The sequence below is a fragment of the Pieris brassicae genome, chromosome 11 (assembly GCF_905147105.1).
Source record: "Pieris brassicae chromosome 11, ilPieBrab1.1, whole genome shotgun sequence".
Classification (NCBI taxonomy): Eukaryota; Metazoa; Arthropoda; class Insecta; order Lepidoptera; family Pieridae; genus Pieris; species Pieris brassicae.
In genome coordinates this window covers 1,049,532-1,066,056 of record NC_059675.1, presented here as the reverse complement: position 1 = coordinate 1,066,056, position 16,525 = coordinate 1,049,532, and the positions used below count along the sequence as shown (strand labels likewise).

General features: G+C 35.6%; 2 protein-coding genes across 2 annotated transcripts; both read left to right on the top strand.

The window, feature by feature from the left end:
• The first annotated feature begins 554 nt into the window (after positions 1 to 554).
• LOC123716030 (hydroxymethylglutaryl-CoA synthase 1) lies at positions 555 to 2,845 on the top strand. The gene has a single exon (XM_045671514.1). It carries the CDS (start codon positions 984 to 986, stop codon positions 2,355 to 2,357), a length of 1,374 nt encoding a protein of 457 aa, XP_045527470.1. The 5' UTR covers positions 555 to 983; the 3' UTR covers positions 2,358 to 2,845.
• Positions 2,846 to 8,149: 5,304 nt separating this feature from the next.
• On the top strand, positions 8,150 to 9,185 carry LOC123716264. The gene is made up of 2 exons (XM_045671919.1): positions 8,150 to 8,204; positions 8,561 to 9,185. Exon 2 carries the CDS (start codon positions 8,567 to 8,569, stop codon positions 9,104 to 9,106), a length of 540 nt encoding a protein of 179 aa, XP_045527875.1. The 5' UTR covers positions 8,150 to 8,204; positions 8,561 to 8,566; the 3' UTR covers positions 9,107 to 9,185.
• The last annotated feature ends 7,340 nt before the right edge of the window (positions 9,186 to 16,525 follow it).

Below are 16,525 nucleotides of genomic sequence, written 5' to 3'. Positions count from 1 at the left end.
TGCTTTCGGTTCTGTGATCTCGCGGTGTACTCCAGTTATCGGGCACTTCCGTTCCATCAACATTTATTTATTTATAACATGGTCTAAGAATTATTTCATTTTATATAAATTATATCTTCAAACCTCTACCAATATTTATATTTTTAAATATTTTTTTAAATTACAATATAGAAGAGTATGTATTCAGGTACTATAAAATGTAAAAAAAACTTATTATTTGAACATTGACAAACTGCTGGCACGGTTCACGTGGTTGTTCTAAATTTTAACAAAGGAAGGTGCGCGATATATAATATAACAACATATTTTATAGACAACTGGGTGGCAAGCTGTTCAGCGATCAAGATCAGTACATGGTATAAATAAAATATATGGGTACTTGAATAAGAAATCAATAACAGAAAGAGTTCCTAAATAAATATTATTTTGATAAGATTTAAGCACTTTACAGTTTATACTGAAGGACTACATATTAAATTATTAACGGGAAAGAGCACTACATGGAAATTTGAAACAGGGTTTCTAGGTAACCTTTGACACTGACAAGCAGAAATAGGTGACAAAAGTCGTAAATCAAAGTTCAAACGTCAAAATTTAAAAGTTGTAGAAAAATTAATAAAATCAATTTTAGTTACACGTTGTGAAACAAAAGCATTTATGTCATTAAAACGTAGTTATTTAATTGTGCATTTACGTATATAACCAGACATTTTGCGTCACAATAACATTATTATCGGTCAGCCGCGTAAGAGTAAAAGAAAGTTAGGTTAACGGTTCCGTAGTAGGTCAATGGTATGATGATCGCATACCGGCGGTAGTCAATAGTGGTTGCTTTGTCGTCGACAGTCGACACTGAACGAGTTGTTGCCGTAACGAGTCTGTATCTAGACGCGACGAGAGTTAGTAGTCCGCGACGCAAGTCACAGTTATTTCCAAGAAAATTTTATCATTATATTGGTGTTTCATCAGTTAACCTTATCGCAATGGGCAAAGGCAAAGTTGAAAACGTGGGTATCCACGCTATGGAAATTTACTTTCCTTCCCAATATGTTGATCAAGTGGAATTGGAAAAATTTGACGAAGTCGCTGCTGGGAAATATACAATTGGTTTAGGGCAAAGTAAAATGGCATTTTGCACAGATAGAGAAGATATTCACTCTATCTGCCTCACAGTGCTTCATAGACTCATTGAAAAGAACAACATTAACCTTCATGATATTGGACGCCTTGAGGTTGGTACTGAAACAATTATTGATAAAAGCAAAAGTGTAAAAACATTCCTTATGACCCTGTTTGCCAAAGAAGGTGCCACAGATATTGAAGGCATAGACACAACTAATGCCTGTTATGGAGGGACTGCAGCATTATTTAATGCTATTAATTGGGTTGAATCATCTTCATGGGATGGAAGAAAGGCTATTGTGGTTGCTGGAGATATTGCTGTCTATGGTAAAGGTCCAGCTAGACCTACTGGAGGAGCTGGGGCTGTTGCAATGCTCATAGCCCCTGATGCGCCTTTAGTGTTTGATTGTGGAGTTCGTGCTTCATACATGACCCATGCCTATGATTTCTACAAACCCGATCTTGCATCTGAGTTTCCTTATGTTGATGGGAAGCTTTCTATTCAGTGCTACCTTAGTGCATTGGACAACTGCTATAATTTATTTTCTAAAAAAATGAGGGCCATAGATCCTAACTTTAAAGGTTTATTGAGTCTAGATGGAATGCTATTTCACTCACCATATTGTAAATTAGTTCAAAAATCATTGGCTAGAGTAAGTTTTAATGATTTCCTAAATACACCTTATGAAGAAAGGGAAAGTAAATTCCCTGGTCTCTCACAGTTCAATGAGTTCAAGCGGGAAAACACATACTTTGATAGAGATGTTGAGAAGGCATTTATGACCTACAGTAAGGATCTATTTGAAGCAAAAACAAAACCTTCTCTGCATTTAGCTCGAAATGTGGGTAATATGTACACTCCATCTTTATATGGTGGTCTTGTGTCTTACCTTGTAAGCAAGTCTCCAGAACAATTGATTGGAAAAAAATTTGCTTTGTTCTCATACGGGTCAGGTTTAGCATCAACTATGTATTCCATTAACATTTGCAATGACATGAGTGCTGGATCAAAGTTGGAGAAATTAATAAATTCTGTTAATGAAAGTGTGTCACTATTAGAGAAACGTATGAGTGTAGAACCACAAAAGTTCACAAATTATATGCAAGTGAGAACAGAAAACTACCACACTGCTCCTTATGAGCCCTCGGGACCAGTGGACACACTTTTTCCCGGTACATACTACCTCGTTAAAATTGATGACCAAAGAAGGCGTACATATGATAGAAAATTGTAGATATTTATTGAAAGGCAATTGTGCAAAGTATTCTTTATTAAGTCTAGTATTTAGAAAACCATTTAAATAGTTTGATAAATGTCAATTTAATCAAAGAAGATGAGGGCTTTAAAGGCCAAATTATATTTAATTTTAGTTAATGCATGTTCAAGTCTTAATTATTTCAAAATTGTTTATTTATTGTAAAACACTATTTCGGTTATGTTTTTTTTAATATATAGAACAAATCAATGTCATTAGAATGTTTGTAATGTTAATCAATTTTTTAAAGGGTTGTTGGTGGTTGTATGTATTTGAGGTTGGAAAGGAAATAAAAATAGTCACTAAATATATTTTCACATTGTTTTATTTGTGGAAAACTATTACACTAATATTTATTGTAGAAATAGAGATCATATTCTTAACTTTAAAAAGCAATGTCATTACAAAGTGTTGTCTATTTTATAAAATTTATTTGTTAATTGAAATATTAAATTTATGCAACACCATTCTTTTTTATTATTCCTACTTTTGTCTATTTAAATTTCATTGTTATTGTAATATCTTAACTGATATACCTGATTTTTCCTATTACAAAAAAAACCATAATATCACATTTGTTTAATGTATGAGTGTGAAGTCCTTCTCACAGGAACTAGATGCATACAGAAATATATTTACACCAGTTTTTCTGATCATTTTTTTAGTCATTTTGTGCCATTGGTATATGAAATATTAACGACATTTGGGTTAAAAGAACCCTAACGAATTAACTAACTGACCGCGACCGACAATGTAACTTCACGCAATTGTTCCGTGGACGTTTTTTATAATAATTACATGTTAATGAATTAATTATTGTTTTTACTTAATCGTATTAAATACAATTTATTACTTAAGATAGGAATATCAGTATTTAGTTTCGTTTTGCAGTTCATTTAGTTCTTGATATTATGTTTGTAACGATTGTTTTCTAAGTATAGTTCGTATATCATGTCATTATTCATTTTTAAACTTTGCTTTAAAACTAAAAAATTGTGTCGTAAACACGTAAACCAAAAACCAAATTACTATTTTATATACTATTCGTTTTTTTTTTACGAATGATTAGGGTGGTAAACATGAATGCGTGACCTACAAGACATAAAACCTCATAGTTTAGATACCTACACATAACAATAAGAGAGTAAAAAATAGCAAATATTATTTTTAAGGTACTTTTAAAAATAAAATATATTTTTTTACAAAGTACCTCAAAATTCAAATGCCACCAGTCCGTGTGCCTACATCTTGCTGCATTCATACATACCTATAACTTTTACATATTTTAAGACCGTTGCATTGTAGATTATATCATTACCTAGCTATTGTGATGTCTATTCCCATACATACAATAAATAACAGATGAATTAACAGGAATGAAGGCTGGAATGTTATTAACTGACTACAACAATGGAGTTATGTATGTTTGACGTTTATGGCTGTGAGTGGTCGACAATTCTAGCAAACGTTTTCTCAGATTATTTGCAAGTTATAGTCAAAAGTAAATACAAATATAATATTTGGTATGACTATGTCACGTATGCTTAATTTAACATCATACTTAGATTATCTTTTTTAATTTAAATTCCACATTAAGTTACATCAAAAACAATATTGTTTATGAGATTTGTACCGTAATAATTTTGACAAATTTTTGTTTACTTCATTTTTCTGAATTATGTATTTAAAAAAAACAATTATAAAAATAAATATACCTTATATAGGTAGTTTTTTTTTATAATTGTGAAATATGTATTTAGGTAAATCTGAAGTGGATTGTTAATACTTAACCCGTTTAGATATACTTAAGTAAACTAATTTACGTAATAATTTATATGCATAAGGTCACGACTTTTGTTTGCTTGCCGATGATAATATGTTATAAAGAGAATCAAATAGACCAGACATTAGATTAAACTATCAATCATTTTTAATGGTTATAAAACTACTACTATTATTAATGATAATCATTGCACAGCCGTACTCGGAGTTGTCCATCTAATTAACCAATTAGAAAATTATAATTAGTTAAAGAACGGCGCAGAAAAACTTAAACGTTGGTGAACTTAGTTTCCGCACTTAGACTCTCACTAGGTCCATTGTACGTTAAGTCCTGGCTAACAAAGCCAGCCTAGCTCCTTCCAGAAGCACATAAGTCTCCGTCTCACTTCGTAGGCTTCACATACAGAAGGAACGATTCAATATAGCTAGGAAATGATATATAAGAATGGATCCCAACGACTATTTGAAGAAAGTACAATAGTATTTGACAATTATTTGGTAAACTCGTTTCATTAATAGTGTCATCTGGAAAAGAACGCTTAATAGCTTTATCGGCGCCCGTTGCACTACCTAATTATTTTTCCTAATTTTCGTATCATGTTAATTGTTTTGTGCAATAAAATGTGAAATATTTTTATCTTTAAAAAGTCTTATATTTTAGAAATAAATACTCCAAGTTTGTATAAATCTGCCGAAAATGATTGCTCAACTCCACGTTTCGCACAGAGCGTTTCTTTAGGCAGTTCTCCCCCACGACTATGTGGAACCAGATATCTTGCTGAAACTAAAAACTTCAAACTATGAAAGTTACCCTTAAAATCTTGTCACGTTCAGAAAAGTATATCACCGCAATATTGACGAGTAGGTATCGACGGTAATAGATAAGTGCACGCTACAGACTCATATCTCTGTAGTACTTATCTATTCTTCCAGACTTTTAATCTTAGAACGCGATAATGAAATGGTACAAAGTGTAAAATATGTAAAAAAATCTTTATCTTTTAACAATGCGTCGATCTGAGACCTTCCGTTCTATTATCTAAAATATATTTACATTTAAATAGCACATAGTTAATGTCATTTAAAGAACACCACTCTGACTTAAACTCAGTGAAGGGTATATTCGAATGGTTTCCAGAGATTTTTAAAGAGATTTGTTGATACCCCATTTATTTTCTTTACTAAATATTTAATGTTTTAATACTTCACACAATTATACAGTATTTAAAAATATTGGTCCCTGTGCCATTGTATTTTTGACACTGGCAACATTTCCTCGCTGTATAACGATACTTATTCGTTAAGCGAAAGTACCAGCTCTGGGGTCACCGGCACTAGCTACCAGGCGCCAACATAAATCTGAACCCTTGAACCCTACGGCCTAACAGTCTACTCCAAAAGGAACTACATCGAAGTTGGAGGAAATACACTTATATTTGAGTCGTTTATTATTTTCCGCCTTCTCTTTTTTGTTTATCCGAGAGAGTTTAGACGGGGCTAACGCTAGCCCATACTAGAACCCGACCCATCCCGCTTGGCATCGACTCTAACGAAGCCCGTTGGCTCTAAAATGTCTGGAACATTGACGGAGGCAAAAGAGCGGATTATGGTGTCGTTGCGCGAGGCTTGGCCGGAATTTTTGTGCACCAATCATAGCAAGTCATAGCTAGTAATCTAGAATAGCGAAGAACATCGCAAGGAATCCGGTATGTCTGACCCAAGGTGACGTTTGTCAGGTTGACGGCTAATTGCCTACAGACTTAATGCCATGACTAAATCATATATATGTACCAATGGCGCTATAACCTTTTAGGTCTAGGCCTCATATCTGTATCTATTTTGTGATCATTTATTTTTCTAACAGACAAGCAAGTGATTCATCTGTGCCTGATACACACCGTCGACACATTTTCTCGCGATATGTTTAATGCGCACATAGAAAGTCTATTGGTGCACAGCCGAGGGTCGAATCAGTGACCCCAAGGATAAGAGTCACCTATAGAAACCACTAGGTGAACTATTTTCAATTACTATACAACAAAAACAAAACTTTGGTATGACTTCGTATATCAAATTTCATTCACTCTGAATATCGTATCTACAATCTATCTAAAATACATGGAAATTAAGTACTGTAAAAGTTATTCTATAAAATGCATTATATAATATGACGTATAAATAAATACATACCGATATCAACACGTTCTTGTCTAATATTCCTATTCAGATAATAAATAACAAATGACAAAATAAACACGACAGTAACAATATACTAACACTAATAATAACAGTAAATGTGTAATTGAAATCGCTTATCAAAGATGTTGATAATAAAAGTAATTTTTATTATTAAATCCCTATCTAAACCCTAAAATGTATTGTAGGTAATAGTAAAATTTATTTATTATTGGTTATGGATGGCAATAGCATAATTATTTCGTTATATAAATTACTTCAAGTCAACAAATTAAGTCAAGTAAAGTTAGTAAAATCGTTAATTCGATCTTGTAGTACTAATAATCACAATCTCGCGAGATCTCAGTATTTTCGGGACTCGTCGTTTCGAGGTTTTAATCGAACAATTGAAACTAAACACAATGAAAGCTGATGGAGATGTGAGATTTTAGATTAATTAAGATAAGACAATATTTTAAAGGAAAGTAAGTATTGTAACTCATATTTATTATAACTGTTTCTATTATGTATTAACTAGTTATTATTAATAAATCAAGAAACATGTCCAATACTTGTTATAATACAAGCCTTCACGGGGGTGAATAAAAAGTTATTTCCATTACTTATTTCTACCTATTCTAGATATTTAGGATTAACTTTGAAATTAACTTCTTAAGAGCAAAGAGTAACAAGAGTATCTGTACCCAACGGCTGAAAATCACCTGTGAAACTCAACTAGTCTCTTGTAACCCCGTAAAAGATTACCCTTCCTCTTATATAGATTCATCTCTTATTTATGAGTGAGTCTAATCTATGGAATCTCGCAGAAACACTTGAACATTTTTACCTGCTCTCAGATTCTTTACTTATTCCTATGGAAAAGTCGTGTTGGTTTTTATAGCAGTAGCGCATTAATTCAAATCCTCTGTATTTATTGAAAGAGGCAATTCAGCGCCTAATGAGATTAATCTCATTATTAGCCGTGGCGGCGTTTAAAAGGATATCTGATGATATATTTGCTAGGGAAATAGATAATGTAATCACCTTTGAATTGTTCCAAGTCATCTTTCCTGATACAACTAGCACTTAATCTCCTATATAATAGATAATCCTACTCAATTAAAATTAAATAATTTTTGCTTCGCATTCCATTTTGGCAAACGGTCCTGATTAAGATTTGAACTTTACTTATGAGGTTTAAGTAACTTCTCGTCTCATATTCAGACCCCAGGTTTAAAAAGAGCAGAATTCTCCAAATTCCGTTTGCAAAAACCCACCTAGGAGGCACCTTTCATTCGAATTCTTCAGAGTATAACAGAATAAATACTACTACCAGTGTATGATATAAGGTAGTGACTAATGTGGTGGACAAAAGCATTGTTAGTAAATATTATAGTTATTTTATTGTATTCTGTTATTTTTTTGTAACACTGTTGATTAAGCATTATATATATGATGTGGTTTACTTAAATAAATACATAAATATGAGGTAAAGATGCAATGGGCGGTAGCTGTTGCCTCATATCATATATTATGATGTTTCGTACATTTTCTGTCCTAATAAAAACGTAAGGATTATTTTTTTGGTTACGGCGTTTAATTAAGAGCACGAAAGTGGGCATGAAACTCCAGGGTAAAGGAAGTTCTCATCTCCAGGAATTTCTGTAAATTCACAACTTAACCATTTCCGGTGGCACAACAATGTTTTCGAAATTAATGTATCATATTATCTTTCATATCTAAAGTCCGAGCAATTGAAGATATTTTATGATTTTATGAATTTATTCCTTGTCACCGATAGGAGAATAAAGAGTATAAAAACTGGTGCATATTCTACATATTGTATTATTGCAAAATTGTGATCTAATTGTGAGTATTATTTTATAATAATAATTGTTTATTTATATAATAAATGTAGTTATTCTTTTAATTGTACAAATAAATAATTGAAGCAAAAAAAATTCTTGTAGAAAACACAAACTCTACTTGATTAACAATTGCTCATTTAATTATTCATTTACCTCATAATATCAGTCGTATTGTCTATCAAGTCGTCACGCATTGATGCAATGATAGCTATTGTGTTCATTTTCTTGTTGCGAAAAAATAAAACCCAAAGTTTAGATTTCGAATGCCTAAATTTTATAATATTTTAGGTTTTCATCAAACACTAAATAAATCAGCCAAAAACTATTTAAAGGCTTATATATAGAATATTGTTGCAGGCAATTATGAAGTTCTTTATTGCGTTCGCTGCTCTGACTGCCTTGGCAGTTGCAGTTCCTGTACAAAAGCCCATCAACCAAGATGAGGCGCATCTCCAAGCCATCATTGATGCCATCAACAGTCCTCACACTGACCCCGCCACCGCTGCTCTTCTTGAACAGCAGCTGGAAAGTATCTTGGGTGAACTGAAGCCTATCATTGACCCAAGCCCCGCTCTTGTGGATGAGGCTGAAAATATCAACATTGGGCCCGCTCTATTAGATGAAAATGAGCCTATCTCAACCGACCCAGCTTTAGTCGAAGGAAATGTCCCAGTTAGCGCTCCACTGGTTCAAGTTATCATAAATGTCAATGCCAAGCCAGCCAAGCCAGCGCTTAAACCTGAAGAAATTGACAACAGCCCCGCTATCGTCCCTGAAAGTCCCATTATTCCAGACCCAATCAACATTGGTGAACCTGAACTCCCCCTTAAGCCCGATCCTATTAATATTGGAGTCCCAATCCTGCCTGATCTTGCGATAAACCTTCCTGAAGAATTACACTAAGTCACTGGCAAATGTACCTGACGATATTTCCTACAAAGAAGCTGTTTTTTGAAACTTAATAAAGTTTAATGAGTTTTCACCTTTCTGTTTCTTTGATCGAGCTAATTCTTTAAACCTCAAGCAACTCAAAATGGCTTGTCAATTGCTACTTCGGTTCATTAACCGAGAATGTTCTACACATACTAGGAAAACACAACATTGGCAAAATGCATAGTCTTTCTTCCAACTCTGATTTTTATTCCTTTGGAGTAGGGACTACTCCTTTAAAGGCACCGGACCAAACTTATTAAGTCAGTCAGTAACTTGTAGAGTTCTGTTTATTTTTAATTATTATTATTATGTTAAATTTAGGTTAAAATTCTATTGATTATTTCATGTTAATACAATATTAAACAAATGAACTAGGACTGTATTTGAGATAGATATTGCATTTTTCGTCTTACATTAGATATAAATTCATTTTAACGTTCTCCGTTCAGTACGCACACGTTTTTTTCTCTCACTTCTTTGTTTCAATGTTTATGTCAAGACTAGGTATAAGGGCATAGGATAGTAATTCTGCAAATAAAAATTATATTTAAAAAATGGTGAGGTAGTATCAGATACGGATTGTGCGGCTGAATTTGCGGCGTATCTTTACTCAGTCTATAGTAGGGAAACCGCGCGGCTGAATGTGGAATAGGTGATTGCAGCGGGTACCGGGTATCTGAACTGACATCAGCGTAGGTAAGGGAAGCGCTTGTCCGTCTAAAGCCGAAGCGCTCGGCAAGCCCAGATGACATAAAATTCAAAATCATTTATTCAACAAAATAAATGTATATGAAATGATTCTAATTTAAAATTTACTGACAGTTCTCAAATCAAGAGCGTAGAAAGGCAGAGAAGAACTGGCAAAATAACATCTCCGCCACTCTTTTTAATCTCCAAGTTTTTGTTTTACATAACGCTTGTAAGGAGCTGCAACCATTACACAAAGATTGTCAAAGATCCTCTATCAGCAGGCGGCATGATGAAATAGGAGCACGCACTTACATTCTCGTGGGAAAAACACGCAAATACATAGTCGAAATAACTAACATCACCACCAACATACACCAATTCAAGTACGATTAGTCACCACAAGTAGCACCCTTTCACGAGTATGACGCATGGCCAGCCATCGGCCCCCTCACCAAATTTTAGGGAGAGAGACATCCCGATGCATGGAAGCCGCCACAAGCAATGACATTTAAGCGAGCATGACGATCCTTGAAATGTGAACTTGGCTACATAAGAAAAAATAAATAATTTGATACCACATGGATCACGGTTTGTTCCCACTTTAAAACGGTCGTGGATGTTGATGATCGCCCCCGAGTCTGGAAATGCTGCCGAGAGATTCAGTCGCGTTACCTATTTATATTGGACCAATTCCAAGCACTAGAATCATTTAAATATCCATTTGTATTATAATAGGCCTTGGCAAGCAACTTTGCTTTAACGTACGATTTAAATTTATTTATTGACAACATTTGTATATTATTAGGGATTTTGTTGAAAAAACGTATACAATTGGAAAGAATTACCTACTCGTTTTATACAGCCTTGTGGTTGGTGCGCTAATTCTGCCTTTATTACGAGTACTATAATTATGGAAGCTACTATTCTTTTTAAAGGTATCTATATTTTTTGGCTGCCAAAGTCAAAATATGTAATTCTTTAAACTTCCTTCGGACTGACTCCCGTGGCGATAATCCGCAGATCGCTCTTATAGCTTTTGCACTACAAGTATTGATTTATTGTCAGCTGCATTACCCCACAAAATAACACCACATGTGTGTGTTATCATGTGATACATGAAAATAGCCGAATTAAATAAGCCTTGCTGTATACTCGCCGTAAGATCGAGTATCTTTTTCACTGTGAACTCTGCAGAACTTAGCCTATTCGAAAGACCTTCTATGTGTATTTTTTCCAGGAACACCGCATTATCAACAAAATCTATATCCTCATCTTCAAGTATTATTTGATTTATTTACTACTTTTTACAATTGTAGTTACAAATTTAATATATTATGCCTTCTTTTCGTTTAGTTTAAGATTATTTGCATCAAACCAGTGAACTACACTGGAGATGGCAGTTTAAATAAAAGCTAAGTGTCATCAGCAAACAGTACTATCTCGTGAAGCTGATTTGTAGCGTCGAATCTGAATAATAATTCGACTTATTTTTTAATAATGTATTCAATATTCATTAATTGTACATCTACAAGACAAATATAATTTATTAGAAGTCCCGAACACTAATATTCATAATGGATTTTATTGCTATTATATATTAAATATATTTCGGGGGATTCGAAGTAAGACGACATAATATTTTACTAACTACGACTTACAGTCTCCTTTTTGAAATTCGAGTTACTGAGTATTAATATTGTTACGAGCTAGGGGATCGGATAGAAAATGCCGTGGATTTCTTCAAGGGTTTATTTATTGGTAAATCAAATGAGGAATTTATGGGCACAAATTAATAGCAGAAATGCACTTATAGCACACAAAAACAATCACTTATTACTTCACTTATGCACACTTCACACAGTACTTTATCACTTATATTCACTTATATTCACTTTTATCGCTTCGGTGTTTCGCTCTTGTAATCGCATTCAAAACTTAGTGACTAGTCGCGTTTCGGCTCGCTTATATATCCCTGGGAATAATTCTAAACAATATTCGAGAACTTTCTAGGCGGGCTTGCTACTGAGTAGCGATTGCACAATTCTAGAACGTTCGCACTCTTTGTCTCTTTCGCACATTGCTCCGTCCTTGTCGTACGGCGTTCTAGAGTGCTCGTCTAGTTTCGAGAAAGTTCTGATCTTCTCTCTCTCTCTCTCGTATCATTTCGTCCTTGTCTCACACCTAGAAAGTTCGGTCTAGAATATTCCTTCATCAAAGGGGTATAACTAGGCCTGAAAACGCCTGAAAACGGGTCTCCTGAAAACTGCACCACTCGACTACACATGTTCTGAAACAGACTGAAAAAAGGTTTCAGCTTCCTGAAAACTAGGGTAACATTATGAAAATTACAATTTTCTAATATGTGATTGACCCTCTCCTGAAACGGTCAGAAAACATATTACAGCCTGCTGAAAAGTTCTCTAACTAGTGGAAAAATCTAGAAACATTGTAGTCGACCCGTCTTCGTAACACTACCCCTTCCTTAGACATGCTCGTCCCGAGCATCATTACTCCCTTTATAGGTGGCCATTATCTTTTCCCATCGAGTCTGCGGATCCTTAACAGCTGCACAAGCTCTACATTTCTTGATCCAGTCTTCTACATCTTCACGATAATGTATCCAATAAAACATTTCCTTAACCTTCATAAGAGTCCGTTTTACTCCTAAATGTCCACTAGACAAGTCAGTATGACACATTTCTAATATGTCGCGAACCTTCAATCTTGGTACAACTAACTGCAAATGATCGCCTTGAGCATTTTTCAATTTACGACATAACACCCCATTATGGAGAAATAAACTATCCCATTGAGCCCAGTAACTCTTAGTAGTGGTACTTGTTGATGCAACTTTACTCCATTGTGGCTTGACAGCTGAAGATTTCATCCAGTCCAGAATTGGTTTAATGTCAGAATCTTGTTGTTGCTGTTCCCGAATTAATTTCCCACACCAATCTGGACTTATGGTATCTGTTCTTAGTATCCTCACGTGGTCATTATCCCTTCCATCCTGTTCGTTAACTTTATCGCACGGTCTTTGAGACACATCATCTGAACTCCTTCTTAGCTCTCTTTCATGGGTAGATAACATGTCAGAAAATTTCTTTAACTGTCCCTCTGCCTTTGATAGAAGTATTGACAGGGCTTCCTTATAGTTATCCAGAACTGTTCGAACTGCGTTCCACTCTTGTTGATTACTGGCCTGTCCGTCCACATTGATTACTCTACAGGCGTCATAACCACTTTTTGAAGAGTTGCCTTTAAAACAAACTTCCTGCTCTCCACACTTGAACATTCCTTTTTCCAGATCTATCTTACACTTATAATACTTCATGAAGTCTAATCCGATTATGCAGTCATCTACTATGTCGGCAAGAACAACCTTGTGTCTGTATAAATTTCCACCAATCTTGAAGGTTGCGATACCTTCTCCCCGATCGGTTATGTGCTGACCTGTTGCCGTAACAAGCTGTACAATTCCTCTAGAAGGGCTTTTATAAAATGTCTTCAAAAGCTGGTATCTGATCACTGTTCGTGAAGCTCCAGTATCGAGTGTTAGGTTACACTTAGTTCCATTGACTTCTCCGTCGATGACTAAGGTATTCCCACGTCTAACCTTCACATCACCTCGGAAGTCTTTCTTAGGGCACGAAAACCTCATATGCCCTACTTCCCCACAGGTGTAACAGGTTGACCCACGTTGACCATTAGCTTTTTCCGTGATAGCCCTAATGCGGTAAGGTTGAGGATCTTTCCGAATCGCCTCCACCTCCAACGCATGGGCTAGAGCATCCTTCAGGTTCTTGGGGTGACCAAGATTTACCCTTACCCTGACTTCACGATCTCTTATTCCATCAATGAAGGTTTGTACTAATATCTTGTCTGCTACATCTGGTAAGGATGCGTAGGCTTTCCTTACCAGCTTCTCTATTTCCAGGCCCCATTCTTGTAAGCTCTCATTTGGTTGCTGCACTCTGTCCCGTAATTGAGCCCTATAGACTGGCTCCAAATGTGAGTCCCCATAACGTGACTCAAGGGCATCCAGCAGTCGCGTTAGTGTCACATCACCTGTCATGGCTTCTAAAACGGTCAAGGCTTCGCCTCGCAGTCCCAACATAAGAGCAGCTACAGCCTGATCATTTGTCCAACCGTTCATCCTGCATAGAGCATCAAACTGTACCTTATAGGCCCCCCAAGAAGAAGAACCATTAAAGGTAGGTGTTTCCAGTGTCCCAGATGATTCCACAAAACCTGACATCTTAACGCACTGAACCTCCTTTTCCAACTTAAGCAAGCGTTTCTCCTGTTTAGATAACCTACTGTCCAGGATTTCAAACTTATCTTTTAAAGAATCAGTTTTCATTGTCTGCATCTCCGCAGCTGCTGCAGACTCTGCCACAAACTTCTCACGATTCTCCCTTGGAGTAATTAGCATTTTTCTATCCCACTTCTGACACCAAAATGTTACGAGCTAGGGGATCGGATAGAAAATGCCGTGGATTTCTTCAAGGGTTTATTTATTGGTAAATCAAATGAGGAATTTATGGGCACAAATTAATAGCAGAAATGCACTTATAGCACACAAAAACAATCACTTATTACTTCACTTATGCACACTTCACACAGTACTTTATCACTTATATTCACTTATATTCACTTTTATCGCTTCGGTGTTTCGCTCTTGTAATCGCATTCAAAACTTAGTGACTAGTCGCGTTTCGGCTCGCTTATATATCCCTGGGAATAATTCTAAACAATATTCGAGAACTTTCTAGGCGGGCTTGCTACTGAGTAGCGATTGCACAATTCTAGAACGTTCGCACTCTTTGTCTCTTTCGCACATTGCTCCGTCCTTGTCGTACGGCGTTCTAGAGTGCTCGTCTAGTTTCGAGAAAGTTCTGATCTTCTCTCTCTCTCTCTCGTATCATTTCGTCCTTGTCTCACACCTAGAAAGTTCGGTCTAGAATATTCCTTCATCAAAGGGGTATAACTAGGCCTGAAAACGCCTGAAAACGGGTCTCCTGAAAACTGCACCACTCGACTACACATGTTCTGAAACAGACTGAAAAAAGGTTTCAGCTTCCTGAAAACTAGGGTAACATTATGAAAATTACAATTTTCTAATATGTGATTGACCCTCTCCTGAAACGGTCAGAAATCATATTACAGCCTGCTGAAAAGTTCTCTAACTAGTGGAAAAATCTAGAAACATTGTAGTCGACCCGTCTTCGTAACAATATTGTTACGAGCTAGGGGATCGGATAGAAAATGCCGTAGATTTCTTCAAAGGTTTATTTCTTAATAAATCAATGAGGAATTAATTGCAGAGATGCACTAATTACTCACACAAAAACAATCACTTATTACTTCACTTATGCACACTTCACACAGTACTTTATCACTTATATTCACTTTATTCGCACTTTATCGCTTCGGTGTTTCGCTCTTGTTATCGCATTCAAAACTAAAGGCGACTAGTCGCGTTTCGGCTCGCTTATATATCCCTGGGAATAATTCTAAAAAATATTCGAGAACTTTCTAGGCGGGCTTGCTACTGAGTAACGAATGCACAATTCTAGAACGTCCGCACTCTTTGTCTCTTTCGCACGTTGCTCCGTCCCTGTCGTACGGCGTTCTAGAGTGCTCAGTCTAGTTTCGAGAAAGTTCTGATCTTCTCTCTCTCTCTCGTATCATTGCGTCCTTGTCTCACACCTAGAAAGTTCGGTCTAGAATATTCCTTCATCAAAGGGGTATACCTAGGCCTGAAAACGCCTGAAAACAGGTCTCCTGAAAACTGCACCAATCGACTACACATGTTCTGAAACTGACTGAAAAAAGGTTTCAGCTTCCTGAAAACTAGGGTCACATTATGAAAATTACAATTTTCTAATATGTGATTGACCCTCTCCTGAAACGGTCAGAAATCATATTACAGCCTGCTGAAAAGTTCTCTAACTAGTGGAAAAACCTAGACACATTGTAGTCGACCCGTCTTCGTATATATGTATTACCTATCAATACTTTGTAGGGAAATAACATTATGTTCAAGTTACAAAATCTTAATAATTTGATATAACGCGTATTTAAGGGTTCAGCGGAAAGGAATGGCAATTTTTTTCAACTAGAGGCTATCGACTTATCGAGATTGTATTATTATAAAAATAGGTAATGTAGTCGAACTTTGTTGTATTTTCTCTAGTAAGATTTTTATTGCAAAAGCAGAGCTTAGCCTATTTGAGAGACATACTATTTGTGGACCCACAGGACATTACAATAAAAAAAATACCTAACAACGTTGTCGTATCAAAAAATCCTATTTTCTTTTCTTTTTAAATTTGTTGTTGTAAGTTTAATATCTTGTTTTTGTTTGCTAACAATTATTTGAGTTAAACTACGCTGAAGATGGCAGTGTTTACATCATCTAGTGATGGATTCCATCATTTCACTTTAACTCATATCACGTGGGGCATATTGAGGGAAAAGGTCCAACAGACGATGATCTGAATTTCTCTGCCCAGGTAAGATTTCATTAATTTTAACGCTTTTCTCGTAATGCCATTGTGTAAAAGTATTTTCGAGGTATAAATTCATCGCATTTATTTTATGGGTAAGGACCAAACCTGTAGGTGGGGTACTTAGAATAAGGTGCTTCTGCCGCCCATCTGCGACTCCAGAAAGTTTGCAAGTGCGTTGCCTTCC